The sequence below is a fragment of the Arachis ipaensis genome, chromosome B2 (assembly GCF_059453495.1).
Source record: "Arachis ipaensis isolate K30076 ecotype BB chromosome B2, ASM5945349v1, whole genome shotgun sequence".
NCBI classification, from domain to species: domain Eukaryota; kingdom Viridiplantae; phylum Streptophyta; class Magnoliopsida; order Fabales; family Fabaceae; genus Arachis; species Arachis ipaensis.
The window spans coordinates 122,799,020-122,823,936 of record NC_142437.1 but is presented as its reverse complement, the minus strand read 5'-3'; the positions used below and the strand labels follow the sequence as shown (position 1 = coordinate 122,823,936).

The following is a 24,917-nucleotide window of genomic DNA, read 5'->3' as shown; positions in this document are numbered from 1 at the left end:
CTTGATTCATGCATAAAACTTCATAACTATGGAAAGTCCTGTGTATGTGAAATAAAAGAGCACTTAAAAAAGGATTTGCGCAAGTTCATTCATACCATTCAATAATGTTTTTCTTTGAAAGAAAAATTCAAGTTATGAGCTTGCGCTTTCTTATTAATTCTGATTTTCGTTGCAATACAAGCTGAGCTAAATCATGTTTACCTTCTCTGTTTAGCCCAAAAAACACTGTTCTAAAATTAATAGTACTAGGAACAATACCACTATCTAACATTTCAGAAATAAGCTTCATGGCTTCTTCTGATCTACCAGACTTGCAAAGACAACTAAGGAACATGGAATAAGTCTTGAAATCAGGAGAGGGTCCTTTCAATTTCATGCGGTAGAAGATGTTCCATGCATCAGTTGGTCTCTCCATGTTCATGTATCCACTTATAAGGGCAGAATATGTGACAATGTTTGGTTCATAACCTGATTCTTGCATTTCCTTGAATACTTCAATGGCTTTTCCTATCTGTTTCTCCTTAAAGTAATGAACAATCAAAGATGTATAAACATGAATGGTAGGTTTAATACCCTTTTGTTTCATAGATTCCACTTTGGCTAAGGCGTCTTCAAATTGACCCTTTCGGAGTAGGCCATGGACAATGCTTCCACATGTAAACTGATCTAAAGTTGGTTTCTCTGCCCCACTTTCTCCAACCAATGCCAATGCTTCTTCCATTTTTCCAACCCTGCAAAGAGACCTGATAAGCAAGGAATAGCTAAGAGGAACTGAATATCCGAATATTTTGAGAGAATCTATGCATCTCCTAGCTTCTGAAAGCCTACCAACTTCACATAAACAACCAAGGAAAGTTTCAACCAATTCTTTGTCGGGGATGTGTCTGGCACGAATCATCTCACCATATATTTTGATAGCTTCATCAACCTTCCTTCCTTTCCTTCCACAAAGAGCAATGATCAAGTACTTGTATGTGCTTCTACTTGGTTTGTAACCCTCAGCTTTCATATCTCTAAAACAATTCATGGCCAGATCTGTTAGACCGATTCGACCGTAAAGCATTATCATGATTGTCCATGTCTCTGGCATTATTGGATAATTGTTTCTTCTCATCTCAAAGAACAGGCTGCGCATGTGCTTAAAATCTTTCCCGCGACCTGCAATCTTAATTGCCATGTTGTATGTCTCTACAGTGTGCCTATATCCAGGCTGCTTTCCAACCCATGAAAAGAACTTTAGCATAGTGTTGCCATGCATACTGCAATGTTGCAATATCTCCAAAACAAATTCCGGGGTAAACCATATCGTGCTTCTCTCCAAATTTTCTTGAATTAAGGACCAATCCATGGAAGATGAAAGAATCCTACAAATTTCATGAACATCCTGCTCGTTGTAAGTCTTATCATGTGGGTGAACTGAGGAGTAATTTACTTTTTGTGATTCTGATTGATCAATTACCACATCCTTCTCCACCTTAATTCTCAAAGATACTTGTTCTTCGGAATTACTGCATTTTTGTAGATCAAGTTTAAATGCTGTATAAATCTTCTCAACTTTCGCTTTCATGTCTAGTTCCCCTTTGTTCTTCAAGTATGTTACAACACAGTGGAATACTTCATCTAAAATTACAATCTCCGAAGCCTGCATGTCATACAATACTTTGATAATATCATCTGTCCTTGAAGCTTTGCAAAGCTCCTTAATAAACAGTGCATATGGTTTCCAATTGAGCTTGATGCCTTGGCACTCCATACTCTTGAATAACTTCCATGCTTCGAATATACGGTTTTGAGAAACATGACCTGCAACCATGGTCGTTATTACCACTCCATCAGGCTTGATACCTTTTCCTAGCATCTCTTCGTACAACAAGCAAGCATCTTCATACCTATTCAACTTAAACAAATGCTGTATCAGTTCTGTATATGTGGAAATTGTGGGCACACAACCAGATTCTTTCATGCTTTGGAACATATCAAGTGCCTTGTGAACTTCATTTCTTACCAAATATCCATTTATTATAATTCCATGAATCCTTCCATCAACAATATCCCTTCTCTTCATAATTTCAACAATCTCTAAAGCGTCTGTAATCATGCCAGCCTTACACAGCCCTCTCACCAAGGTCTCGAAAAACTCAGGTTCAATAGCTAAGTCTTTACTTTTGTGGTCACGGATCAGTTCCAAAGCTTCTTTAATCCTTCCAGAAATACAGAAACTCTTCAGCATACAACTCTGAACACTGTTTTCCGGCATCAGAGACAACCGTGTCATGTCATTTCCAAGGAAATGAACAGCCGCAACATCACCTACCCTTGCCATGGAGTTCATGAGCAACTTATATAATCTTAGATCAAGCACCATATCTTTCTGTACCATATCCTTGTAGAACTCCATAGCAATATCACCTTTCCCACAACTGCAAAGCGAACGTATCATTGCCCTATATGCAACCTCATCAGGTTCACAACCAAATTTCTTCATGTTTTCAAAGGCCAACAACAATTTGCTGATTTGCTTCACTTTCCCATAATGGGATATGAGAATAGTCCACGTCCTAACATCCTTTTCAATTCCACAGTCATCCATTTCTTCCACCAACTTATTCACCATCCCAAACTCCTTAGCTTCCCCTGCAATCCACAACATAGTATTATAAGTCTTCATTGTGTGACTAAAACCTTCCTTGTTCTTCACCCAATCAAAAGCTGTTAAAGCCAAGTGTGGCACTTTGAAGCACCTTTTCAATACCATATCAAAAACCTCAGCTCTCAACTCAAAATTCAAATTCTCCAACTTCTCCTCCACAGGACTCCAATCCTTTTCACCTCTAAAAATCCTAGTAATCTCACCAACAACTCGGCTCACATCGTCTTCACTCATGTTCCCCAACTTGGAATCTCCAAAAACACCAAAGCTCTTGCCTTTATCAAGCAATACACTCGCTGTGGCATTTCCACAAACATCTTTGGTGCAATCATGTTCCACTTCAGAACCCGACTTCCCCTTATCAGCTTCCTCCAAAAACAAAAACCCAGATGAGGAATTGTCCTGGACCACAGGGCCAGCCCCTAAAATGTCAGTAATTTCATCAAAAAGTGCACGGTAGATGCCGGGATCAGATTGTTGGGTTGCTGCGCGAGACAATAAAGGTGAGTGCTTTGACGAATTGGAAGAGCTGGAAGAAAAATGAAGAACTTGAGGCAGTGAGAGGAGATAGCTCAAAGGTTGATTCAGAGTTCGGAGCTTGCTTATTGATCTCATGGCTCCGAGCAAATCGCACACAGCAGACATCACCATGAAAGGGAGAAGTCCTTAGCGAGAAATAAAAACAGGAGTAATAATTTTTTAGTAATTATTTTATTAATATAAATATTAAATTATTTTTATTTTAATAAATAAATTTTATTAATTTATTTACGTAAAATTTTTATAAATATAAATATAAATTATATATTTTTTGCGTATAAAATATATCTAAATATAGATATAAATTATTGTTAATTAAGTACTAATAAAAAACAATAATATTTGTTAATTATATAATTTTGTTAACTTTTTATCATAAAAATTTATATAAAATATGTTTTCCACCCTATTTAAAAAAAAAAAGGTATAAATAAGACTTTACTTTGCATATCTTAGAATCTGGTCCGTTGGATCCTCATAGAGTCAAACGCGTTTTCTCCAATTTTTAAACCTTTCATAACAGAATTACCGGTAAGGCGGTAACTGCCTCCTTCCCTCCTTCTTCATTCTCTCGCCAACTTTATTTTCCTCTCTGAGAAAATTTCATTTTCCATTTTGGTGCCTCTTTCCCTGGAACCAAACATCATTAGAGAATCCAAAATTAAAGTTGGCAGCTTAACACAACTCATGTTTTTGAGTTTTGACTCTCTCTTCTCACCTTAAAACAAGCCTCATTTAATTTTTTTCCCGTCTCCACACAAAGTTTCCTCCTTTATACCCTTCAAAATTAAAACCCCCTTCCAATTCAGCGAATTTTCTCCTTTATTATTCCTTAATTGCAAGAATAGGGTTTGTTGAAGTTCGTATGATAATGATAATGGTAATGAGTGTGGGGACCTCTCATTAATGAGAGCTATTTCGGCATTTCCTTCGAATCCTGAATCAGAAGAAGGAATGAGCGCTTGCATCTTCATGCTTCAAAGTACGTAGCAAAAACCCTCATTTTCTTTTTCCCGCATTCTCTCTCTTAATTTGAAATGTTAGGGATTAGAGGGTGCCAAATTGGAGAAATTCATGTTAAGCTAAATGTTAATCATGTTAGCCTTTTGAAGTTTGAGGAGAAAACTGAAATGGGATCATAATTTTTCTAAATTATAATATTTGTTTATATTTGGATTGTTATTGTTTGTTAGATGCTTGGAATAAGGAATGAGTATTGATGTTAGATGGGAAACAACTGTGTTGCACCAAGAAAGTCTTCCAAAGATGGCACATATACAAGTTTCATCTCGTGGTGCCGGCCGAAGAAAGCAACTGCGTGCGCGGATAAAGACGAAGATGTGAGCAAAACTGAAAAGGAGACAGAACCTGTTCAACAAAAGGCACCAGAGGTTGTTAAAATTGAGAAGGAGGTGGAGAAGCCAACACAATCCATAAAGGTTAAGAATGAAACTAAGCGTCTGGAATCTATAAAACAAGTTGAGAAGACTAAATTGCCAGCACCAACTCCAGCTCCTGCTCCGGCAGCTCCAGCTCCAGCTCCAGCTCCAGCTCCTGATCCTGATCCTGATCCTGATCCGGCTCCGGCTCCTGATCCGGCTCCGGCTCCTGATCCGGCTCCGGCTCCAGCTCCGGCTCCTGCTCCTGCTCCTGATCCTGATCCTGCTCCTGCTCCTGCTCTTGCTCCAGCTCCAGCTCCAGCTCCAGCTCCAACAACAAAAAGTAACCAATGGGAAGAAAAGGTTAAAGTAGGAGAGCCTGCAAAAGAAAAGAAGACTCAGATTGTGAAGAGGCAAATAAGTGCAGGCCTAAAACAAGGTTCTATCTTGCAAAGGAAAACTGGTGTCCTTAAGGAGTTCTATACTTTGGGACCGAAGCTCGGACAAGGGCAATTTGGAACAACCTACCTTTGTGTGGAGAAAGCTACTGGAACCGAGTATGCATGCAAGTCCATTTTGAAGAGGAAATTGGTGACTGATGAAGATGTTGAAGATGTGAGGAGGGAGATTCAGATAATGCATCACTTGGCAGGTTGCCCCAATGTGATCTCCATTAAGGAATCCTATGAGGACGCTGTCGCGGTTCATGTTGTGATGGAGTTGTGTGCAGGGGGTGAACTCTTTGATAGGATTGTGGAAAGAGGGCATTACACAGAGAGAAAAGCAGCAAAACTAGCAAGGATTATAGTTGGTGTTATTGAGTCTTGCCACGCACTTGGAGTAATGCATCGCGACCTTAAGCCGGAGAACTTTCTTTTTGTCGATAAGCAGGAAGATTCAGTCCTTAAAGCAATAGATTTTGGCCTCTCTACTTTCTTCAAACCAGGTTTGACAAAAAATAATAATACTAAAATAATAAAGAAAACGTTTCCATTTTTCCTTCCCTTGTTTGAGTAGGAGTTATCTTAGAATTTTATCCATATTTTGTTCTTTTTGTTTTGAGATCCTTTTGAGGCCATTTTTCTAATATGCAGTAAAGTATAGCTTTTCATTTGATGCTAAGTGAAGTTTGAGTTGATTTTTGCAAAACAATGCAAAGAGCATTGTTGATTTTGTGAAACAAGTTACTTGTTTTTGAAACAAAAATAATTGTTTGTGTATTTAGAGACTTTGTTTTTATGTGCATCATGCTATCTTGATGCATAACTAAACGAAATTAGTGTGATAACATAACAAAATGTCTCTTCATCCTTCAACTTTTTAAAGTGCCATGAACTTTTGTCAACAATTTCTTTTGCAGGAGACATTTTTGATGATGTGGTAGGAAGCCCTTATTATGTTGCACCTGAAGTTCTCCGAAAGCGTTACGGCCAAGAAGCTGATGTGTGGAGTGCTGGTGTCATCATATACATTCTCTTATGTGGTGTACCTCCATTTTGGGGAGGTAGGAAACTAAGAATTCTAAGTTTAACACACAATGATCCAAGTTCTAATCATTGTGCTTAATTTCTATTTCCCCAAGATGTAAAAGCTGTTTCTAAAAATGGTAATCTTTATTTTGTTCCTTGGTAAATAGAAACGGAGCAAGAGATTTTCGACTCAATTTTGAAGAGTAAACTGGATTTCTCATCAGCACCATGGCCTAGTATCTCTGATGGTGCAAAAGACTTGGTTAAGAAGATGCTTGACAGAGATCCTAGCAAACGAATATCCGCTTTTGAAGTTCTTAGTAAGTTTCCTTACTGTTAACATGTTGACATAACTCTGAAACATGAGCTTTTTTTGTTTATCCAACACATTTATGGTGTCATGTATCTTAATTAGGCCCTGAATAATCAAAATTCTGGCTTGTGATTATCGAAATTTTGTCACCACATCGTTTAATGATCATTCTTTGATTCAATGCAGGACACCCCTGGATTCAGGTTGATGGAGCAGCTCCAGACAAGCCTCTTGATGCTGCAGTTTTGACTCGGCTGAAGCAGTTTACTGCAATGAACAAGCTCAAGAAAATGGCTCTTAGAGTGAGTATTATTTTCATCTTTATGAAAAGTGGTTTGCATTAGAGGTTAATAGAAAGATATCTATGTAAATATATTGACTTCATTCTGGAAATTTTACCCTTAATGAATTTATCTATATTGTTCTATGCAGGTAATTGCAGAGAATCTCAATGAAGATGAGATTGCTGGATTGAAAGAAATGTTTAAGAATATAGACACAGACAACAGTGGCCACATTACTTTTGAAGAACTAAAAATTGGACTGAAAAGATATGGTCATAATCTCAATGAGTCTGAAATTTATGACCTAATGCAAGCTGTAAGTACTAATTCTGAATCATCTTATTTCTTACCTCAACTAAACCTAAACTTTCATGAATCATAATTTTAGGAAAAGTATAATAATAGATTGATTAATATGGTTAAATTACCATCGAGGTTTTTATAGTTTCACTCAATTTTCAATTAGAATAATATAAAAGCTTGCAGTCAAGTCCTTATAATTAAAACTTTTGTAAACAAATCCCTATACTCGAAAATAAACTATTCTTTTTTCTCTAAAATATCCGTTAAACAGTATGGAGACTTGGTAACAAAATCTATAAACACAGAAAGACCTGATTAAAAATTAAGAGAAACTATAAGAATCGCTAGAGTAATTAAACTTAAATTATATTAAAATAGGAAATATAATTTTCTTCATTCTAAGTAGTACATTGTCTTAATCAATCTAACTCCTTTTTGTTCTGAAAAACAACAGGCAGATGTTGATAACAGTGGCACAATTGACTATGGAGAATTCTTAGCAGCAACATTGCACTTAAACAAAATTGAGAAGGAAGATCATTTAGCTGCAGCTTTCTCATTTTTTGATAAAGATGGTAGTGGCTACATCACTCAAGATGAGCTTCAACAAGCTTGTGAAGAATTTGGAATAGAGGACGTTCGCTTGGAGGATTTGATCGGAGAAGTTGACCAGGATAATGTGAGTATACATATATATATTCTACATACATACAGAAAAAATAAAAAATTAAATCAAATGAAATCATATAATACTATGCGTTTGATTTGTGTTTTTATTTTCTATGTTTTCTACTTTTAGGATTTTGCAAAGAAAAAAGAGAGAACAGAGGACATGATTTTATAAATTTCAAATTCCATTCATGTATTGATATCTTTGTCATGTTTACTTTTTGATCCCTATCAGGATGGAAGAATAGACTACAATGAATTTGTGGCAATGATGCAAAAAGGCAATGCTGATATGGGTAGAAGGGGAAGAAAAGGTAGCAGTAGTTTTAGCATTGGATTTAGGGAACCACTACCTGTATGTTAAGAAAATAGTGTATGAGTTTCTTTTTTGGTAACACAGACAATTTTCTCCAAGGTGTGTATTGAACTGAACTGACCCTAGTTCATGTAAATTTTGGATGAAGAAACATTACAAAGGGTTTGTTCGTTTTTGTTTTGGATGAACCAACAATTTGATCCTTAAAAGATTATTAAAATGTTAAGTGCTGACACATAATATATATGTTTTAAAAGTAGCATTTGGCTTCTGTTGTGAAATAAAAAAGACACAAATGTAAAGAACAAAATCTATTTGAAAATATGAGACAAAGACAGAAGTTTAAAATTATTTTTATCTAAAATAATATTTAAGAAGATTGACTTTTTAAAATAGAAAAATGCAAAAAACATGTATCGATATTAAGAAAGATTTTTATGCTAAGTTTTATATGTATAAAAAGATAAAAAGAAGTGACACGACTCGTATGTCTTTAGAACTAAATGTCATCTTAATAGATATTTTACTAACTAATCGTATCTCAAGAGTTAACACTTAAATTAATCTCTGAAATTATATTTGCACTTTCAATCTCAATTTGTCCTTCAACTTGACATTTGTGACTTGTATCGGCTTCACCTTATTTTTGTCAAAGAATCATTAACAATATACTAAGATAAACGGACAACTTTCTAACGACCGTTTAATGTGAAAATTAGAATTTTTTTACCTCGATTTTTCTCATGAAACTTTTAAAATTTTAATCCTAATTTTAGTTAAGGGTTTTAAAAGTTTCTTAGAAAGTAATTGAGGTAAAATTCAATTGCGACATCAGATAGTCGTTAAGAAGTTTAACGCGACAGACGTTAATCTATTTCAACACGCAGTTAACAATTCTACGACGAAAATAATATTAGGGACTAAGGTGAATCACGAATATTAAGTTAGAAAATTAAATTGAGTAAATTAAAATTTTGGAGATGATTAGATTAAAGCGTGAATATAATTTTAAAATTATCAATACGATTATTTACTCCTATGATAAATCTTGTTTATATATATAATTCTTAAGAAAAAGAAAACTTTTAGGAACCAATTAATTAATTGATTGATCTTTTAAGAGTTAAGTTCTTGTAACATTATTTATTTATCAGGATCAACATTTATTTGAATATAGCTTGCAGCCTCCTAAGTGTGTAAAAGTATTCAACTATTTTTTTACCTTAGTCCATGACAATAATAAAAAAGTTTCACGGTCCACAAAGTCCAACAAAATACATAAATTCAGTTTTAATTTTAGTTTTTATCATCTTATCTTTATATTACCTTCTTATCTTATCTTTTTGCTTTTATTTTTCGTAGACAATACTCTATATATTTAGTTTTACTTTTATAATTCAATCAATCAAGAAATATATAACAAAGCATTCTTTATTTTTGCATACTCTTTATGTACTCTTTTAATTTTATTAAAAAAAATTCAATTCGAATTTTAACATGAATCTTGGTAAAGAGTAGCTCTCAAAATGGCACTTATAAATTGTAATGCTTCATACTTAGGATTCAAAGGGTTATAATGTCATAACCTAAGGTCAAAAACATCACTATTGTATTTATTTTTTGATAGAGCTAGCCAATAATCATAGATAGATAGAGTTAATGTCATACACCAAGCTAAACTTCAAAGTCATCTTGACAAGTCACCATACCATATAATTGATAAACTGAATCCCCAAACAAAAGTCGGCTCGAAATAAAAATTAACTAAAAATTTAAGATTTAGAATATAGAATATTCTATTATTTTATTAAAAAAGATTTAATTATAAAATTAAAAATAATGTAAAAATTCAATTAAAAAAAAAGTATAAAAATCTAATTATAAATTTGATAAAATTATAAGAATTAATAGAATAATTAAACTAATGTTTTTTAACCCAAAAGCATGATCATAAGAAAAACATGTTCTCTTTCCAAATCTAACTATTGTTTGAAAAGACTTAAATCTGACTTAGCAAGAAAAATGCTTCATTCCTAATATATGGATCCAATTTTAATTATTAGTTGTATGATGGAAATACTCTGAACTCACACACAGACACAATGACACAAATTAAGCTCATCAAATGAGATTGTGAAGTAGACAATAATACAACAAAATAAAACCAAGGTCAATGTCATCCATTTTAAAGCTCAATTTGTGGGTTAGATATTGTTATATGTTGCTATCCAATTTATCATTGTTTCTATTGATTTGTTATTACTAATTTTTCTTTAGTAACATGATGGTGTTACATTAATTAGTGCAAGATAACTATATATATATATATATATATATATATATATTTTATAATCCAAACGATGATGTCAAAGTATAGGAAAGTTCATTGGTAATGCATAGCATAACAGGAACATCCATTTAGTTTATATCTTATATTATATTATTATATTATATTATCTATTCAGAGGTTGGGTGTATTTGTCAATGGGGTCATGAGTTATGGCACCCAAATAAGTGAGATGAGGTTTGCCAATTAATTAAGGAACTATTTGATTAAGTGGGGTATCATGCTAATCAAGTGATTAGGAGTAATCTTTAATTTTGATCAGTTGATATACAAATTAGAGCTTAATTTGTCACCATAAGATTTGCTTGATTGGTGAGTATTCATCCATCAACATGGTCAACTTCCAACTTCATAATGTAGCAAGTAATAACAACTAATTAATGACAATAATATAAATAATAATATTGTTATATCAATGCTCTATTATTTTACTTTTATTGCTAGCTACCTTGGATAATAATATTGTCATATATATATGTATATCATCTATGTCTGTTTCTTGACTTAGCAGGTAGTGTGTATCTTCGTTAATTACTAGATTGTAACTATATTTAACTTTATAGATGCATGAATGACTTGTTGTTTTGTATATTAATTAATAATTAATTAATTCGTTAAGAGTTTAATTATACTGCAATAAAAATTGAGAGAGATTTAGACTCAGTATTATGTTTATTAGTTCAAAGACTGATACTAAATTTTTTTTTCTGTTTTTAAAATTTTAGTATTTCAGTACATTTAAAAAGTAGGGACACAAAGAGACTAAAATTTTGAGAGACAGAGACTGAAACTTTAATAATATTTTATACCTAAAATATCTTTATTTCAATTAATTTATTTCAATTTTACTCTTTGTATAAATTAAATAAATTTTATTATTGTTTTAATTTCTGTCTTCCACTCTGCACCAAATAAAATACTGAGATTTATTCAATCTTTGTTTTTTAGTCTCTGTCTCTCAGTTTTAGTTTTTTTTTTTCTGTTTCTCCACCAAACACTACTTAAGAACGCATTACTATCATTAGAAACTCTTAAATGTTTTATTTTAATAAATAATAATAAATATTTTAGAAATTTATTAAATTTTGTGTATTTATTGTAAACACTTTTCAAAATAATTAATAACTCTAGCATATGTGGACATATAATTAATTACTAGTTATGATGTGTGTATGCATGAAGAGTGATCACTCAGCTTGAAACTTTCAAAGTCATTAATAAAATTATATTCTGACATAAACAAAAACAAACAAAATATTCTTAATTATTTTAAAATAATTTTTTTTCAATTATTTTTTCAACAAAAAAACTAAAATAGTTAAAAATATAGACTGAAACAACAACTGCTATTCTTCTTGCATGTACACTTACTAATAACTAATAATAAAGACAGACTATAAGACATATTTCTGAAACGGTTTTAAAAACCATTCAACAAAAAAAACCAAATATATATATATATATATATTTGATGGTGATTGCAGAGAGAAATGATCGGTTGCAAGGTTTCATATTATAGAGACAGCTGCTATCCCATCCACCCAGCCTTGCCTTTTAAATGCAACGTATCACCCACAAAATCCTAAATCATCATATATAATATCTCACACAATTCCAAACAAAATAATAATAATAATAAGAATAATAATAATAATAAGCTAAAGACATTAATTGATTTTTGTTATTATGCAATATAATGTCTCATTTTTGTGACACTAATTACGAATTATAATTTAAATAATATAATCTATTTATATTCATATAAAAGATTGTGAATTCGAGTTTTATTTTTTATTTTTAAAAACAAAATTAACAATATTACACATAAATATTAGTGGGGCTTAAAATAATGCATATTATATTGTGTGAATTATCTAGTTTGAATAATTTAGATCAAATTTATTAGTTGTTAATATAAATATTGAAGGTTAATTAGTGAATCATTCTTTTATATAAATAAGTATTAATAGATAATTTAGATATAAATACGGTACTCTAAAATTTAGATATAATTTAAGTATAAATACAGTATTTTAAAAATATTCTCATATATATTTTTATTAGAGTAAAAAATAATACATTTTAATATAGAAATATTATTAAAATTTAGATATAATTTAAATATAAATACAGTACTCTAAAAGTACTCTCATATATATTTTTACTAAAATAAAAAATTATACATTCTAATATAAAAATATTATTAATATAATATTTTTATGTATATCTAAATTATTTATTAATAATAAGTGATAAATAATATTCAAATTATTCCTAGAGTATTATATATATATATAAAGAATTAAAGAATATTTGTAACATAATGTGATGTTGAAAGGGAATATATAATTTCTTCTTTTTGTATTAAATAATTTAGAGGAAACAAAACAAAAAAAATTCACAATGTGATGCACACATATACTCATTTTTCTAATTTTTTCCTTTGTATTTATATTGTTATTTTATACACCAAACTAATATATAGTTATTTTTATAATGAGAAAATACAAATAATGAGGCAAAGCCTCTGCAAAAAGAAACGTTTCAGGGTCTAAGGGGAAATGGGTGGGACCTACAGAAACGTGGAGAATGATTTAGATTTTGGACGGATATGGACGACGCAGATTGTAGCTAAAGATCTTTGACAGCCGTCCGATAAATGCAGATTCTGACAACTCACGTGAGGTTGGCGCCAAACGGTGGGGTGTCTATTTTGGCTTAATGTGCGACTAATCATGTTCCATGCTTCTGCCACGTCACTCATTTATTTTTAACATTTACTCATTTCTCTTTACAAAATTATTTTCAGCCAAAGTCTCTTTAACTGTTTTTTATTAAATATAAGAAATGTTGTTTTTTTAACCGTAAAAATTTATATGTAATTATTTTTATTTGATGTTATTTAAAAATTATTAAATAATTTAATATATTTAATTAAATTATTATTTAATAATTTTTAATTATTAATTTTATATAAAAATAATTATATTTAAATGTTTATTTTTTTTAATTAAAAAAGTTTTAATTTTTTATTTATGTTATTTTAGATTAATAATTTAAATTTAAAATTTAAAATTTTTTATTTTTTATTTTTTCACCTTCAATAACAAGTTAATTTCGAAAAATATCGCACTCCTACCTTATTTTGATACAAGTTATTTTGGCCTTCTAACAAAACCTAGTCTTCCCTGAAGAGTAATATATATTAAAGAAAACCTAACATATTCTCTCAAGTCTCAAAACAATTATTTTAGTGTTTTTGAAAATTAAATGGATAAATTACTATTTTGCATACATTATTACATAATAAATTTAATTATACACATATTATTAACATGTAAAATAAATATTTTTTATATTTTATTTGAATATAAAATATAATATTTGAATTAAATTCTAAATAATTAATTTATCATGTAATTTCTATTCTCATAACATTATAAAACTTGAAAAATACTTGTGTAATCTTAAAAGCTATTATATAAATAAGAAAACTATTATCTTTTTAACAATCGGGTTTAGGGAGTTTTAAATGAAAAACAAAATATTGGTACTCCAAATAATACATGGATGATTGTTTATCCTTATAATACATTAAAAATTTAAAACAGAATGTTGTAACAATGATAAATGTATGTTACAAAAATTCTAGCTCAATATTCCAGTAAATAATAAAACCACTACTCATAAATATTTTTTTTTTCATTTTCTATTTTTATTTTTTAGAAGATTGTAATAAATGTTATGTCTTATAATAGAAAAATACCACAACCTGGCCCCTCTTCACTCCTTACATTTCCATGTTCTGAAACAGTATCATATGTTTTGCTGCCTCCTTCATTCATTGTCTTCTGTCTTATTTCACTTTCTTCTCATATTATTGTTTTTTTATTTTTATTTTTACTATAACATATATTTATGAAATCATACATATATACATAACTCAACTAATTGAATAGCAATCTTTTTTAATTCCTTAAATACTTTGCAACTTGAAAGGTAGAATATTATCTTGTCTTACTTCACTTATAAGTAACAAATTTTTATTTGCCTACATTTATTTTAACACAAAAATAAATGAATAAATAAATATATTTGTCCTCATCAGAAATTCTATAGTAATTTTCTTGTATACATTGAATGGAACAGTGTAATGTATTGGAAGTATACCATAACCATTTATATGCAAAAATTATAGGTAATGATTGGTTTCTATCACAAACTTAGATTATGATATAAATAATAAACAATGAAGAAAGCCATATATGATTCAGTTTAGAAGAAAATGGATATGCACGAAAGTGTTTAAATAGTCATTATAACCACATCACTCAAATTAATTAAAATTGATGACAAAGACTTCTCACATATTAGATTTATAATATAGGAAGGTTAGTATAGGTGAAAAAAATGTTTGATTAATCCGTTAGTTTTTATAATTTTATTAAATTCTTAATTAGATTTTTATATTATTTTTAATTTTATAATTAAATTATTTTTTGTATAAAAAATATTAAAGTCAATTGAATATTTTTTTATAAATTAAAGATATTTATAATTAAGAATTTAATTAAATTTTTTATCACATATTTTTTGAAAAAAATATTCTATCAATTTTAATATTTTTAATATGAAAAAGACCTAATTATAAATTTAATAAAATTATAAGGACTACAGAGTACGTAAACTACAAAAAATAGAACAAATTTTATAAGTATGTAATTTTTCTTTTAGGGTGTTGAAGGTCCTTTATATATATTCATGGAGCCAAAAGCATATCTTGATCTTAATAATTCTAATAAGTATAAGATTTAGAAGAAATGTGATGTTGATGTATATATATATATATATTCTTTAGAGATGGACAAATATCTCTTGATTACTCCTAAGAAACTAGAACTATCCTTATTAGGAATTCTTAATTTATTTAGTCAATAATCTTGTCTGTAACCAAAATCTCCAAAAAAATATATAATATAATAAAAAATAAATAAATGAATCTTTTACACTGTGGCAATAATCACCTTTTTTATTTTTAAATAACATTTTATTGCTGGCAGTGGCACCCTCTTCCATGAAGTTAGTTGGAGGAATTGAGACAAATTATGAATTATCTTAATTAATTCATACGAATGTAATGATTGGTTTATTACATTAAATTTCTGGATCAAATAAATAATTGACTAATTAATTTAAATTAAATTAAAATAAACTAAACTAAGTATACACTTATGCTGTTATGCAGATACATAAGCATATAAACTTTTTTTGTTAAGGAGTTAACCTCTATCCTAATCAACCTTAATCAAAGTTAATTTAGCACATAGATTATTATCAAAAGACAAAACAACCCTAATTGTTTTTTGTTTTTTCCATTGTTGGTTCCACCAAAAAAAAAGTAAAAAACAAGTGATTCCGGCTATAGTTATTTTTTTTTTCATCCAATAATAATATATATAGAAACAGACAAGATATTTTTATACATTTTACCAAACATAACTTTAATGTTAGTTACATTAATTTTGTTAATATTCTAATTTTATCTCTCTCACTGTTAAAATTGTACCAAAAAAAATTACATGTTAAAAAGAATAATAGAAAAGTTATTGTGACAGTTCCTATTAATCTATCTATGTATTCCAGTTCATTGAAAGCTAGTTCCACTTGAGATTTCTTTTCCAAAAATCTCCAAAAATTTAATTTCATATCTCTCTTTTCTCAAAGGAAAAGTATTGTGTCACCAACTCCAGAGCTTTCAGTTTCAACTATTATAATACATACCTTAAGTGCTTAAAAATCCACTTCTTCTAGTGGTTTTAATCCAAATCATAATCAAAATTTTCATACTCTATTATTCTCTTCTGTTTTTACACTATAGACACCAATCTTGTGCATAATTCAGCCTTTGAATTTGATTAGCCACTGCTTATTATTCTCATAGTTCTAGAGGTATTTTCTCAGTTGTTCTGAATTTCTGTTTTCAGATTCTTTCTTTTGGTTTTGTTCTGATTTTGATTCTGCATGGATTCTTTTGTGTGGTTTTGATATAATTGATGTTCATCTTATCTGGGTCAATGTTCAAGTTTGTGATGAAGATCCAATGTTATGTTATCTATTGTTTATACTGAGAAAATGTAGCATTGGAATCTGATAGTTAATCTTGATGTATCAAATCTTTTCAAGAATTTCCAATGGCATGTTTAATAGTCCATGCACCTTTCTATAGAAATCATATAGAATTTAGAAGCAGGGGAACTTTGAGTTCTTGAATCAATAACCATATTTCGGCTAACCTCGTCTTCTTTCCTTTGTTTTTTGGTTTTGTTTTTCATTATGATAGCAATATGGAATCTGAAAATGGAGTTGCTGTGGAGGAAGAGAAACATGTGATTGGGGTGAGTACTAATGAGAACATGGATAAAGAAGTTGAAAACAATTGCAACAATGAAGAGAATCATGGAAAGAATGAAGGATCTAAACCCAAAGTAGAAGGTGAAGCCTCAAATTCTGCTAGTGATGGAGTTGAAGTTGAAGTTGAAGCAAAAACAAAATCTTCAGCAGCAAGTAAAAGCTCAAAGCATGCTAAGGTACCACATTAATGGTTATTTATCAGTTATCACATTGTGAATGTTAATGTCACTTAGCGAGTGTGGCGAATTTGGTAACTGTTTCAAGATAGAAATATATAAACAAGTTGATGTTGTTAGGAACCTGGTGGAAAAGGTGGTGTTGCTGTGAAGAACAACAAACTTGCTGTCATCAAAGACAAACCAGATTTGAAGGCTTCAACTTCATCTTCTCAAAAGCAAAAGCAAAGGCAAAATCTTTCTAAGAGCCTTTCATTCCCATCAAAATCAGCAACTACTAGAGATGGTATAAAGAAAAGCATTGATGGAGTTCAGGTGAAAACAGAAGCTAAGCAGCATGTTCAAGGCAATAGTGTTAAAGCCGAGTCTTCGATTCGCCATGGAAGCAAGTTGACAAACTCTCAAATTAGCTCAAAGGAAGTAAAAACAAACCAAAAGAATTTGACATCAACTTCTAGCTTTAAACGCCCTATGGTTAGATTCTTTTTTTTTTTCTACATTGCATTTTCTCTGTCTAACTTATAAATTCTTCCTCATTGGTATCCATGTCCATGCTCATGATAGCTTCTTTTCATTGTTCTACCAGCTTGGAAGGTCAACTCCGGCCGCGCTGGCAAATGATGTTGCCAAGAGTCAACCATCTCAGCCATCTCAGCCATCTCAACCATCTCAACCATCCATGTAAGTGCTAGCCTCCCTATAATTTCACTCAGTATAAGGATTTAATTATAAAGTTTTAAACTATAGTATCAAATTGATAATTAAGTGAAACTATAAGAGACTACAGAGTAATTAAATCTATCCTTCATCAATACTATAAGTTGGATGATCAATAATTCAATATTCTGTTGATTGGACTGTGACATTATGGCTTTTTGGCCTTATTGCAGATCTGTTGTTGATCAAAATTCAGACTCAAAAAAATCTGAAAAAACAAACAAGGAAGATGAGGATGGTCAATCCACAACTTCGTATGATTCATACACTATCACTCACACTTATTAGTTCATTCTTTTTGTGTTACTAAAATATTCATCAAACTTTGTTTACATGCTATCAGAAGCACCACTCCTCGCCGGAGGAGCAGTGGTTCTGGATTCTCCTTCAGATTGGAAGAGAGAGCTGAAAAGAGGAAGGAGGTTATTGCTGCAACCTTGCATCTTATCTTATTGATTATGTTAATAGTCATTGTGATATATTGATCCTTTGTTTCCCTCAGTTCTTCTCAAAGTTGGAAGAGAAAATTCAGGAAAAGGAAGCTGAAAAGACTAATCTCCAAGAGAAATCAAAGGTACATATGGCATGGGTTTATGACTTAGATGCACCAAGTTAAACTCGATGCATCATGCACTATGGTAATCCAACTGAGTAGATTTAAGTCAATCTATTATGCACCGGATTTGAGCCGTTGGGATTACCTTAGTGCATGATGTAGCGAGTTTAAAGTGATGCATCATAGCATTCTCCCTAGCGCGAACAAAATGGATTCTATTCCTTGTTGTGATCTTAGTTTTCTAAATTATTTTCTTCATTTTGTCTTGTGGATTTTGTGCAGGAAAACCAGGAAGCAGAGATCAAGCAATTGAGGAAAGCCATGACATTCAAGGCCACTCCAATGCCAAGTTTCTATAAGGAACCTCCTCCAAAGGTTGAACTCAAGAAGGTAACTTATCTCTCACAATGCCTTCTAAAGAAGTTCTCCATTCTCAGAAGTCAGAACTAAGTGGTTTTTTCTTTTTCCATTTATCCAAGCTTGTTTTCATGGCTTTTCATGGCAAATAAAAAAGCAAGTTCATATTGCTAATGTGTGTTTTTTTAGCTAGAGAATCTATTCTTCTTTTCTGTAATGCTGACTTGCTCAACTGTTTTAAGTACTCATTTTACTTGTATTAATTGTTGTCAAACTCTCGAGTTAAAGTGGAATCGAGTTAATTCAGACACAAACTCGTTTCTGGGTAAACTCGCATAAACTCGGTCAAACTCGCGAGTTTACGGACGAGTCAACGAGTTTGCTTTGTTTGGCCTTTTTTGCAAAAACGGAGCCATTTTGGGCCCAAAAAAACGAGGAAAAAAGGGAGCAACGTATGAACGTAACCCTAAACAGCTAAATTCCTCACTTTGTTTGCCGCACTCATTCAATCACTCTCTTCTCCAAGCCCTTTTTGCATTTTATGTTGAACTAGATGCATACTTGTGAAGGATTTGAATGTGTGTTCTAGAGTACTTGTTATAATTGAAGTATTATGTTAATTTATTATGTTTTTTGATATTGAAATTGTTGAGTTTGAATGTCTGTATTTGAATAAACATATATATTATACACGATATATATGTTTTTTGCAAAAAAATTATAACAGGTAAACTCATACGAGTCTATGAGTCGAGTCTAGGTCAACTCCACGAGTTTACCTAGACTCCCGAGTTTGACAACCTTGCTTGTATGGGCTCAGTTTATAAGACAAAATAAGTACAAATAACATGTCTCTTCTATACTCTTCGGAGTTGCATATTTCTTATCTAGCGAACCAATTCTAATGCATTTTTATCTACCAATCAGATACCTACAACTCGCCCAATATCCCCAAAGCTTGGAAGGAATAAAGGGTCTGTTGTGAGCAACAATTCAGAAGATAAATCTTGTTCTCAGAATGATTCAGCCACCAAATCAAAGGTGAAAGCTCACAAAGATGTTACTTCAAAGAAACCAATGAACAAAACTCAAACCAAGCCACAAGCTAAGGAAATTTCAAAGAAAACTGAAAATGATTCTAGAAAGTCTATAATCAAGGTCTCAGGTATAGGAAGCAATGAAGAATGCCAAGAAGCACAAGTTAACAATTCTGAATACCAAAGAGGTGGCATGGAACTTGGATCTGAAAATCCTCATGGTCAGAACAATAATGCACTGGTTGTATCATATGAGGTTACTGTTGGAGGGTAGAATTTAAATCCAGATCAAATATATTGATTATATAAACTTAGGATTCCTTGTTGAAGTTGTTTTTATTGTTCCCATGTTCATTTCATTATATTATATCATGTATAATGAGGTTGTTTCTTTGTTCATCAAAAGCATGTATTAAATTATATTTGCTTCTTGTATTGAACTCATACCTTTATAACCTATAGTAAAAAAGCCTTGTTTATTCATTGTTTAGCAAGTTATTCGTGTGTTAATTCATATCAGAAATTTGTCAAAATTGAAAATCAATCTTTCATTCATCACTCTCAATAGAATTGAGTCATACTAAAATCTGGTTCCAATCTTGCTTGGGTTTCTTACAAGTGCCAACATATAAGTATCTTGGTTTCAAGTATAAACAGAATTTTCCAATCACTGCAATGCTTGAAATGCAATTTTTTTCCTAGAAAAAGAAACAATAAAAAGATTGCACTCAAATCATTGTAAGTTCTTCAGAATTCAGTTGTTGAAGATGATCAATTCAAGTTGAAGTTGCATCATGTGATCAGGCTCCACTTTGGGAAGAAAATTGAGGCGCGCGGCCAAGTGGTACCATGAGATCCTTCAGCACCTCATACTCTTCCACATCCAGTTCGGTACCATGCAAAACCTGTTTTCATCAAACCCATAGTTAACAAATTATGAATGAAAACTAAAGGATTATGCAACAAAATCAGAAGTAACACAGAATAAGAAGCAGCACCTAAGAGATATAAGAATTCATTTCAAAAAACTTGATTATAGAATTGTAAAATGTGGCTATTAAATCTTAGTAGAAGAAGGTGAAGAAAATCAAGCATGATCTGCTAAACCATGAAGGGCTTATATTGTTTAAGTTTTGCACCAAAACCAATAAAAAGAGGTGGCAAAACATCTATACAGGAAACACAGATGAAAATTAAGCAATCTCTCTTGCAGATTGTTATGTAGATACTTGAATGTTAATTGAACTACCTCAACAAAAAGCTCATATATGGAAAGGATTAAGATTTTAGGACATGATATCTAAGTAATATAACTATATTGTTTTTTTTTTCTTAGTATCAATAAGATTCCTGCCAGGGTAAAGATACTGATATCACCATCTCTCACCTTGCGAAACAAGGGCCTCCTATCTGTCAGGTATGAGGTCAGAGAAGGGATTCTACAAACGGACAATGAATCGATGAACAGAAGAGCAACCACTTGCCATTGCCTTGTTCTGAAAGCCGGAAGAGGATCCACAAATGACATTGTATCCAGCAAGCATGCCTATAAGAAAATCAAGTGAAGTAACTCATATCCATATAAAAATAGTATCTGGATTATTACAAGATATTTCTCTGTACAGTTATGAAGATTATAACTTAAAACTACATGCAACTCATACTATTAAAATTAAGGCATAACTCTAAGGTGCAAAGAACTCTCCACAGTGCCCATCTAAACAATTTCCTTTGTCCTACGACACGAAACATCATTACTAGGTAACCACACATGATTACTTAGTAAACACAAGATGGAACCAGATGTCTGACAACTGTAATACATCATTACTTAGTATATAGAACAAAGTAAAGCCAAAATCTTACCACCCCTTGCTCCAAGGTTGATATTGGTACTGGTAACCTGAGCTCGGCAACAACTGCAGGTAAAGCTCGAGAAAGACAACTGGCTAAAGTTTGCTTTATTTCAGATGATCTACCATCTGACAATACGATTTTGCATGGATATTCTCTCCCATTAACTGATAGATATTCCTCATGAGAACTTTCATCACTCCCGTATATATATGCCAAAGAAGAAGATGATATCCATGTAAAGAGTGCATTCCACATGGTTGCAAAAGGTGATAACTGAAACAAAATTATAAAAGGATCAAGGTATGGCATGGATTAAATCAAGAAAGCATGCACAGTTTAGGATATTGGATATTTGTTAAAGAACTCAGTAGAGATTAGAGACTCACTGTCAAACTGAAACCTTCAGGTGGAGCATCAAACCATGAGTCTTCATTGTCAAACAAATCAACATCGGGAAATCCAGGCTTTTGTGGCCATTTCACAGTAAACGATTCAGTTTCTTCCATATCATCATTCTCCTTAATCTCTTTCTCAACACCGTCTTGTGGGGGTGGCAAAATAATGAGCCCAGCTTCCAAAACTGCAGGAGACACATTGATGGACACCAAAAGAAGGTGAAAATTCATCTAATATATAAATAGAAAACATATGAAAGAAACAAAAGTTACCAGCATCAGCAACATCGGATCCTCCAGATGCAACTGCTTCCGATGCTTGGTTCAATGCCATTGCACAAGCTTCAGCAGATGTGCGACGAATCATATCTTCATCATCATCAACTTCTGTATCATCTACCAAGTCAGATTTATGTTTGGCGTCTCCAAATTCTTTAACCTCACAAAGATCTTTACTCCCGGAACTGTTGCTTTTCTCATCCGCCCAAGTAACAGAGCGACTAAGTTTCTTTCCACCAGCAGCTTTAAGAGAAGACTTGGGTTTATTCTTGGATGATCCGGTTGTTTTTTCCATTTGGACTTTATCATCATCATTGGCTGCATCTACATTGGAAGTGGAAGCACCATCATTAACAGCAACTCTACATTCCCCATCTTTTATTGGTGCCACTTCAGAATTGTTCTTTTCAACATCACATTGTCTTTCAGATATGGAGACGAAATTAACATTTGTTTTTTTATCAAAAGGGTCAAGAGGGGTTTTGAGCACAGCATCACAAGATTCAGCTACTTCCTTGATTCTTGGCTCCTCCTCTTTTTCTGAGGCACTTAAATTTAGACCACTCTTAAAAGAGGAAGACAGTTCTTCAATACTCTTACCATCTTTTGCAACTACCTCTTTACTGCCAACCGTTTTCAGCTTCTCAACTGATGCAGTTGGTTTAATTTGATGATCAACTTTGGTGTCTGTTTGACCTGGTGGTGCTTTCGAAACACTATACTCATCGGTCATAATTATAGTACTCGTGAAGTCCATGTCATTAATAATTAAATTTTTGTCACCGTTCAACTTGCCACGAGCACCTTTGGCCCCTGCAACGCATAATCAAAGCCCACTTTGTCGGAAAGTGAAGAAGGATAAGAACTAAAAGTTAAACTATTCCATTTCTCAGAAATCAGGTCGCCAGCTTCAGTTCAATCATATTTACTCACATGCCACTGATTGAACATAATAGAATAAATAAAATATCACCCCTAAACAAGAACTAGCATATGGCTATTTTATAATTTAGGCTCCTAAACATATCAGGACTCCATAAATTCTCACCTTTCTTAATATTTTTCCGAGAAGAACCCTTGGAATCACTGTCTCTTGGTTTTGGTACATAACCTTCAATTGCATTTGAAGGTCCAGCCCACTCCTTCAAAGACACCTCTCCAGTGCCGGTTTCTTCTTTCTCCTGAATTTTCAAGTTAGACAAACCCAAATCACCACTCTTTTCCAACTTCTCCAATGGTTCTAGATTCATATCCGCAAAATGTCTAAGAACATTGTTTAGTTTCTCTGAGTCTAAAACTGAGCATCTCTCATCTTGCAAGCTCCCAGCGAAAGTTTTGCTGTTAACAACACAACTCGATGAACAAAACATGTATGTCTCATGCAGGTCATAGACCTTGTGCTCCTTTAGTGAAATCCGATATCTACCCTTCCGGGTCCGATCAGATGGCAAAGAATTGTGGCAGAGTGGATAACCACACACATTTGTGATGGATCGTTCAGTCACAACATCTTCATAATCACTCTTTGATATCACAGATCCAGCTGCAAACAGCTGGTCTTCATTTTGGATGCCCTCAAGAAGGGACATTTGCAGTTTGAAAACAGCATCTTTGACAAATGCAAGTTGATCCTTTCCCATTGAACAAAATCCTTAAAAGGTAGTATCTGGAATAATGTCATGCAAAAAAAAAAAAACTAACATTAAGCTACCACCAGACAAAAAATAAATATTTCTAATTCAAAAGCACTCGGGCAATAACTGATCAGAAAAACAGGAAGACAAACAATTGCACATGATAATTAAATATTGAAAGCAAAGCTTTCTAAGATTGATTCTATTCCCTCAAACACAAACATAATCAAGTATTAGATTTCAAAATTCATTACAATAATCAAATCATCCTCGTGCTCCTAGAATTAACTCAACTACTCCCCTCAGCTTACTCAACATATAAACATAGATTATACTACTCAATGTCAAATAGCTACTACCAAGTTGTACCTCTTACTGTACATTACTTGGTTACAAAGATGCAATGCAGATATAAATATTGTGACATCCCTTATTATTTTAGTTGTTATTTGTACATTCATATAAACCTTATTACTTCATTCCAATGCAAGTATTTTAAACTCTTTCATGCTTCAACAAAACAACCAAAGCTGGCATAATATGGAATTGGATTATATTAATTATTTTTTAAAAAGATTTAGCTGCACTAAATACATTGCTAAAATATTTATAAAAAAAAAAATTGATTTAAAAAGTGACCACATTTGCAAAATCCCAAGTCACTAAGTAGCTCAAAAAGGTTGGGAATTTTCGAATACGGTCAAAGAATAAAAAATCATTTGAAACCAATTGGTCCGAGTGATAAAATTGATTTCGTTTTTAAGGAGAACAAGAGAAGTGACTTAGAATAGAGTTAATTGTCATAGATAAAAATTTGAGAAGGTTGCAAAGCCCTAGGGTTTATGGATAGAAGAAGAAGAAGCAGAGGGAGGGAAGGTACTCCGGCAGTGACTTGACGGTGGACGGTGGCGAGTGGCGGTGGGTGGATCAGTGGAACCTGTGATGGGCGCGAAGGAGAGCGAAAAGAGGGAAAGAGAAGATTTTAGGGATTCAACCGAATTGGGGAATGTATGTTGGAGACAAGGTGGTATTTATGTATTTATACACTTTATCTAATTTAAATATTTTAATAATGAAATTTATATTTAAGACTCTAAGCAATAATGCAATATGGTGATTTCCTAATTCAGTAATTCCTATTGTGGTTTTTCTAATTCTTTTTTATTTTCTTGTGATTTAATCCAAAAAAAAAAAATGACCAAGGGCCATCATCAATCCATCATACAAA

General features: G+C 31.9%; 4 protein-coding genes across 4 annotated transcripts; 2 read left to right on the top strand and 2 right to left on the bottom strand.

The window, feature by feature from the left end:
* Positions 1–80: 80 nt before the first annotated feature.
* LOC107626307 (Pentatricopeptide repeat (PPR) superfamily protein) lies at positions 81–3,321 on the bottom strand. Its single transcript, XM_016329158.3, has one exon. It carries the CDS (start codon positions 3,299–3,301, stop codon positions 128–130), a length of 3,174 nt encoding a protein of 1,057 aa, XP_016184644.1. The 5' UTR covers positions 3,302–3,321; the 3' UTR covers positions 81–127.
* A 402-nt stretch (positions 3,322–3,723) lies between these two features.
* LOC107626306 (calcium-dependent protein kinase 26-like) lies at positions 3,724–8,098 on the top strand. Its single transcript, XM_016329157.3, has 8 exons — positions 3,724–4,172; positions 4,384–5,515; positions 5,930–6,073; positions 6,206–6,358; positions 6,538–6,653; positions 6,784–6,951; positions 7,393–7,617; positions 7,843–8,098. The coding sequence occupies exons 2-8, from the start codon at positions 4,417–4,419 to the stop codon at positions 7,969–7,971; spliced, it is 2,034 nt and encodes a 677-aa protein (XP_016184643.1). The 5' UTR covers positions 3,724–4,172; positions 4,384–4,416; the 3' UTR covers positions 7,972–8,098.
* Positions 8,099–15,880: 7,782 nt separating this feature from the next.
* LOC107626303 (uncharacterized) lies at positions 15,881–20,007 on the top strand. The gene is made up of 9 exons (XM_016329155.3): positions 15,881–16,219; positions 16,611–16,857; positions 16,978–17,331; positions 17,444–17,538; positions 17,748–17,828; positions 17,918–17,996; positions 18,077–18,148; positions 18,413–18,520; positions 19,415–20,007. Exons 2-9 carry the CDS (start codon positions 16,615–16,617, stop codon positions 19,796–19,798), a joined length of 1,416 nt encoding a protein of 471 aa, XP_016184641.1. The 5' UTR covers positions 15,881–16,219; positions 16,611–16,614; the 3' UTR covers positions 19,799–20,007.
* A 40-nt stretch (positions 20,008–20,047) lies between these two features.
* LOC107626302 (RNA polymerase II subunit B1 CTD phosphatase RPAP2-like protein) lies at positions 20,048–24,718 on the bottom strand. Its single transcript, XM_016329154.3, has 7 exons — positions 24,570–24,718; positions 23,104–23,721; positions 22,050–22,868; positions 21,768–21,961; positions 21,391–21,654; positions 20,912–21,070; positions 20,048–20,429 (listed from the first exon to the last, which is right to left on the bottom strand). Exons 2-7 carry the CDS (start codon positions 23,693–23,695, stop codon positions 20,325–20,327), a joined length of 2,133 nt encoding a protein of 710 aa, XP_016184640.1. The 5' UTR covers positions 23,696–23,721; positions 24,570–24,718; the 3' UTR covers positions 20,048–20,324.
* Positions 24,719–24,917: the final 199 nt, after the last annotated feature.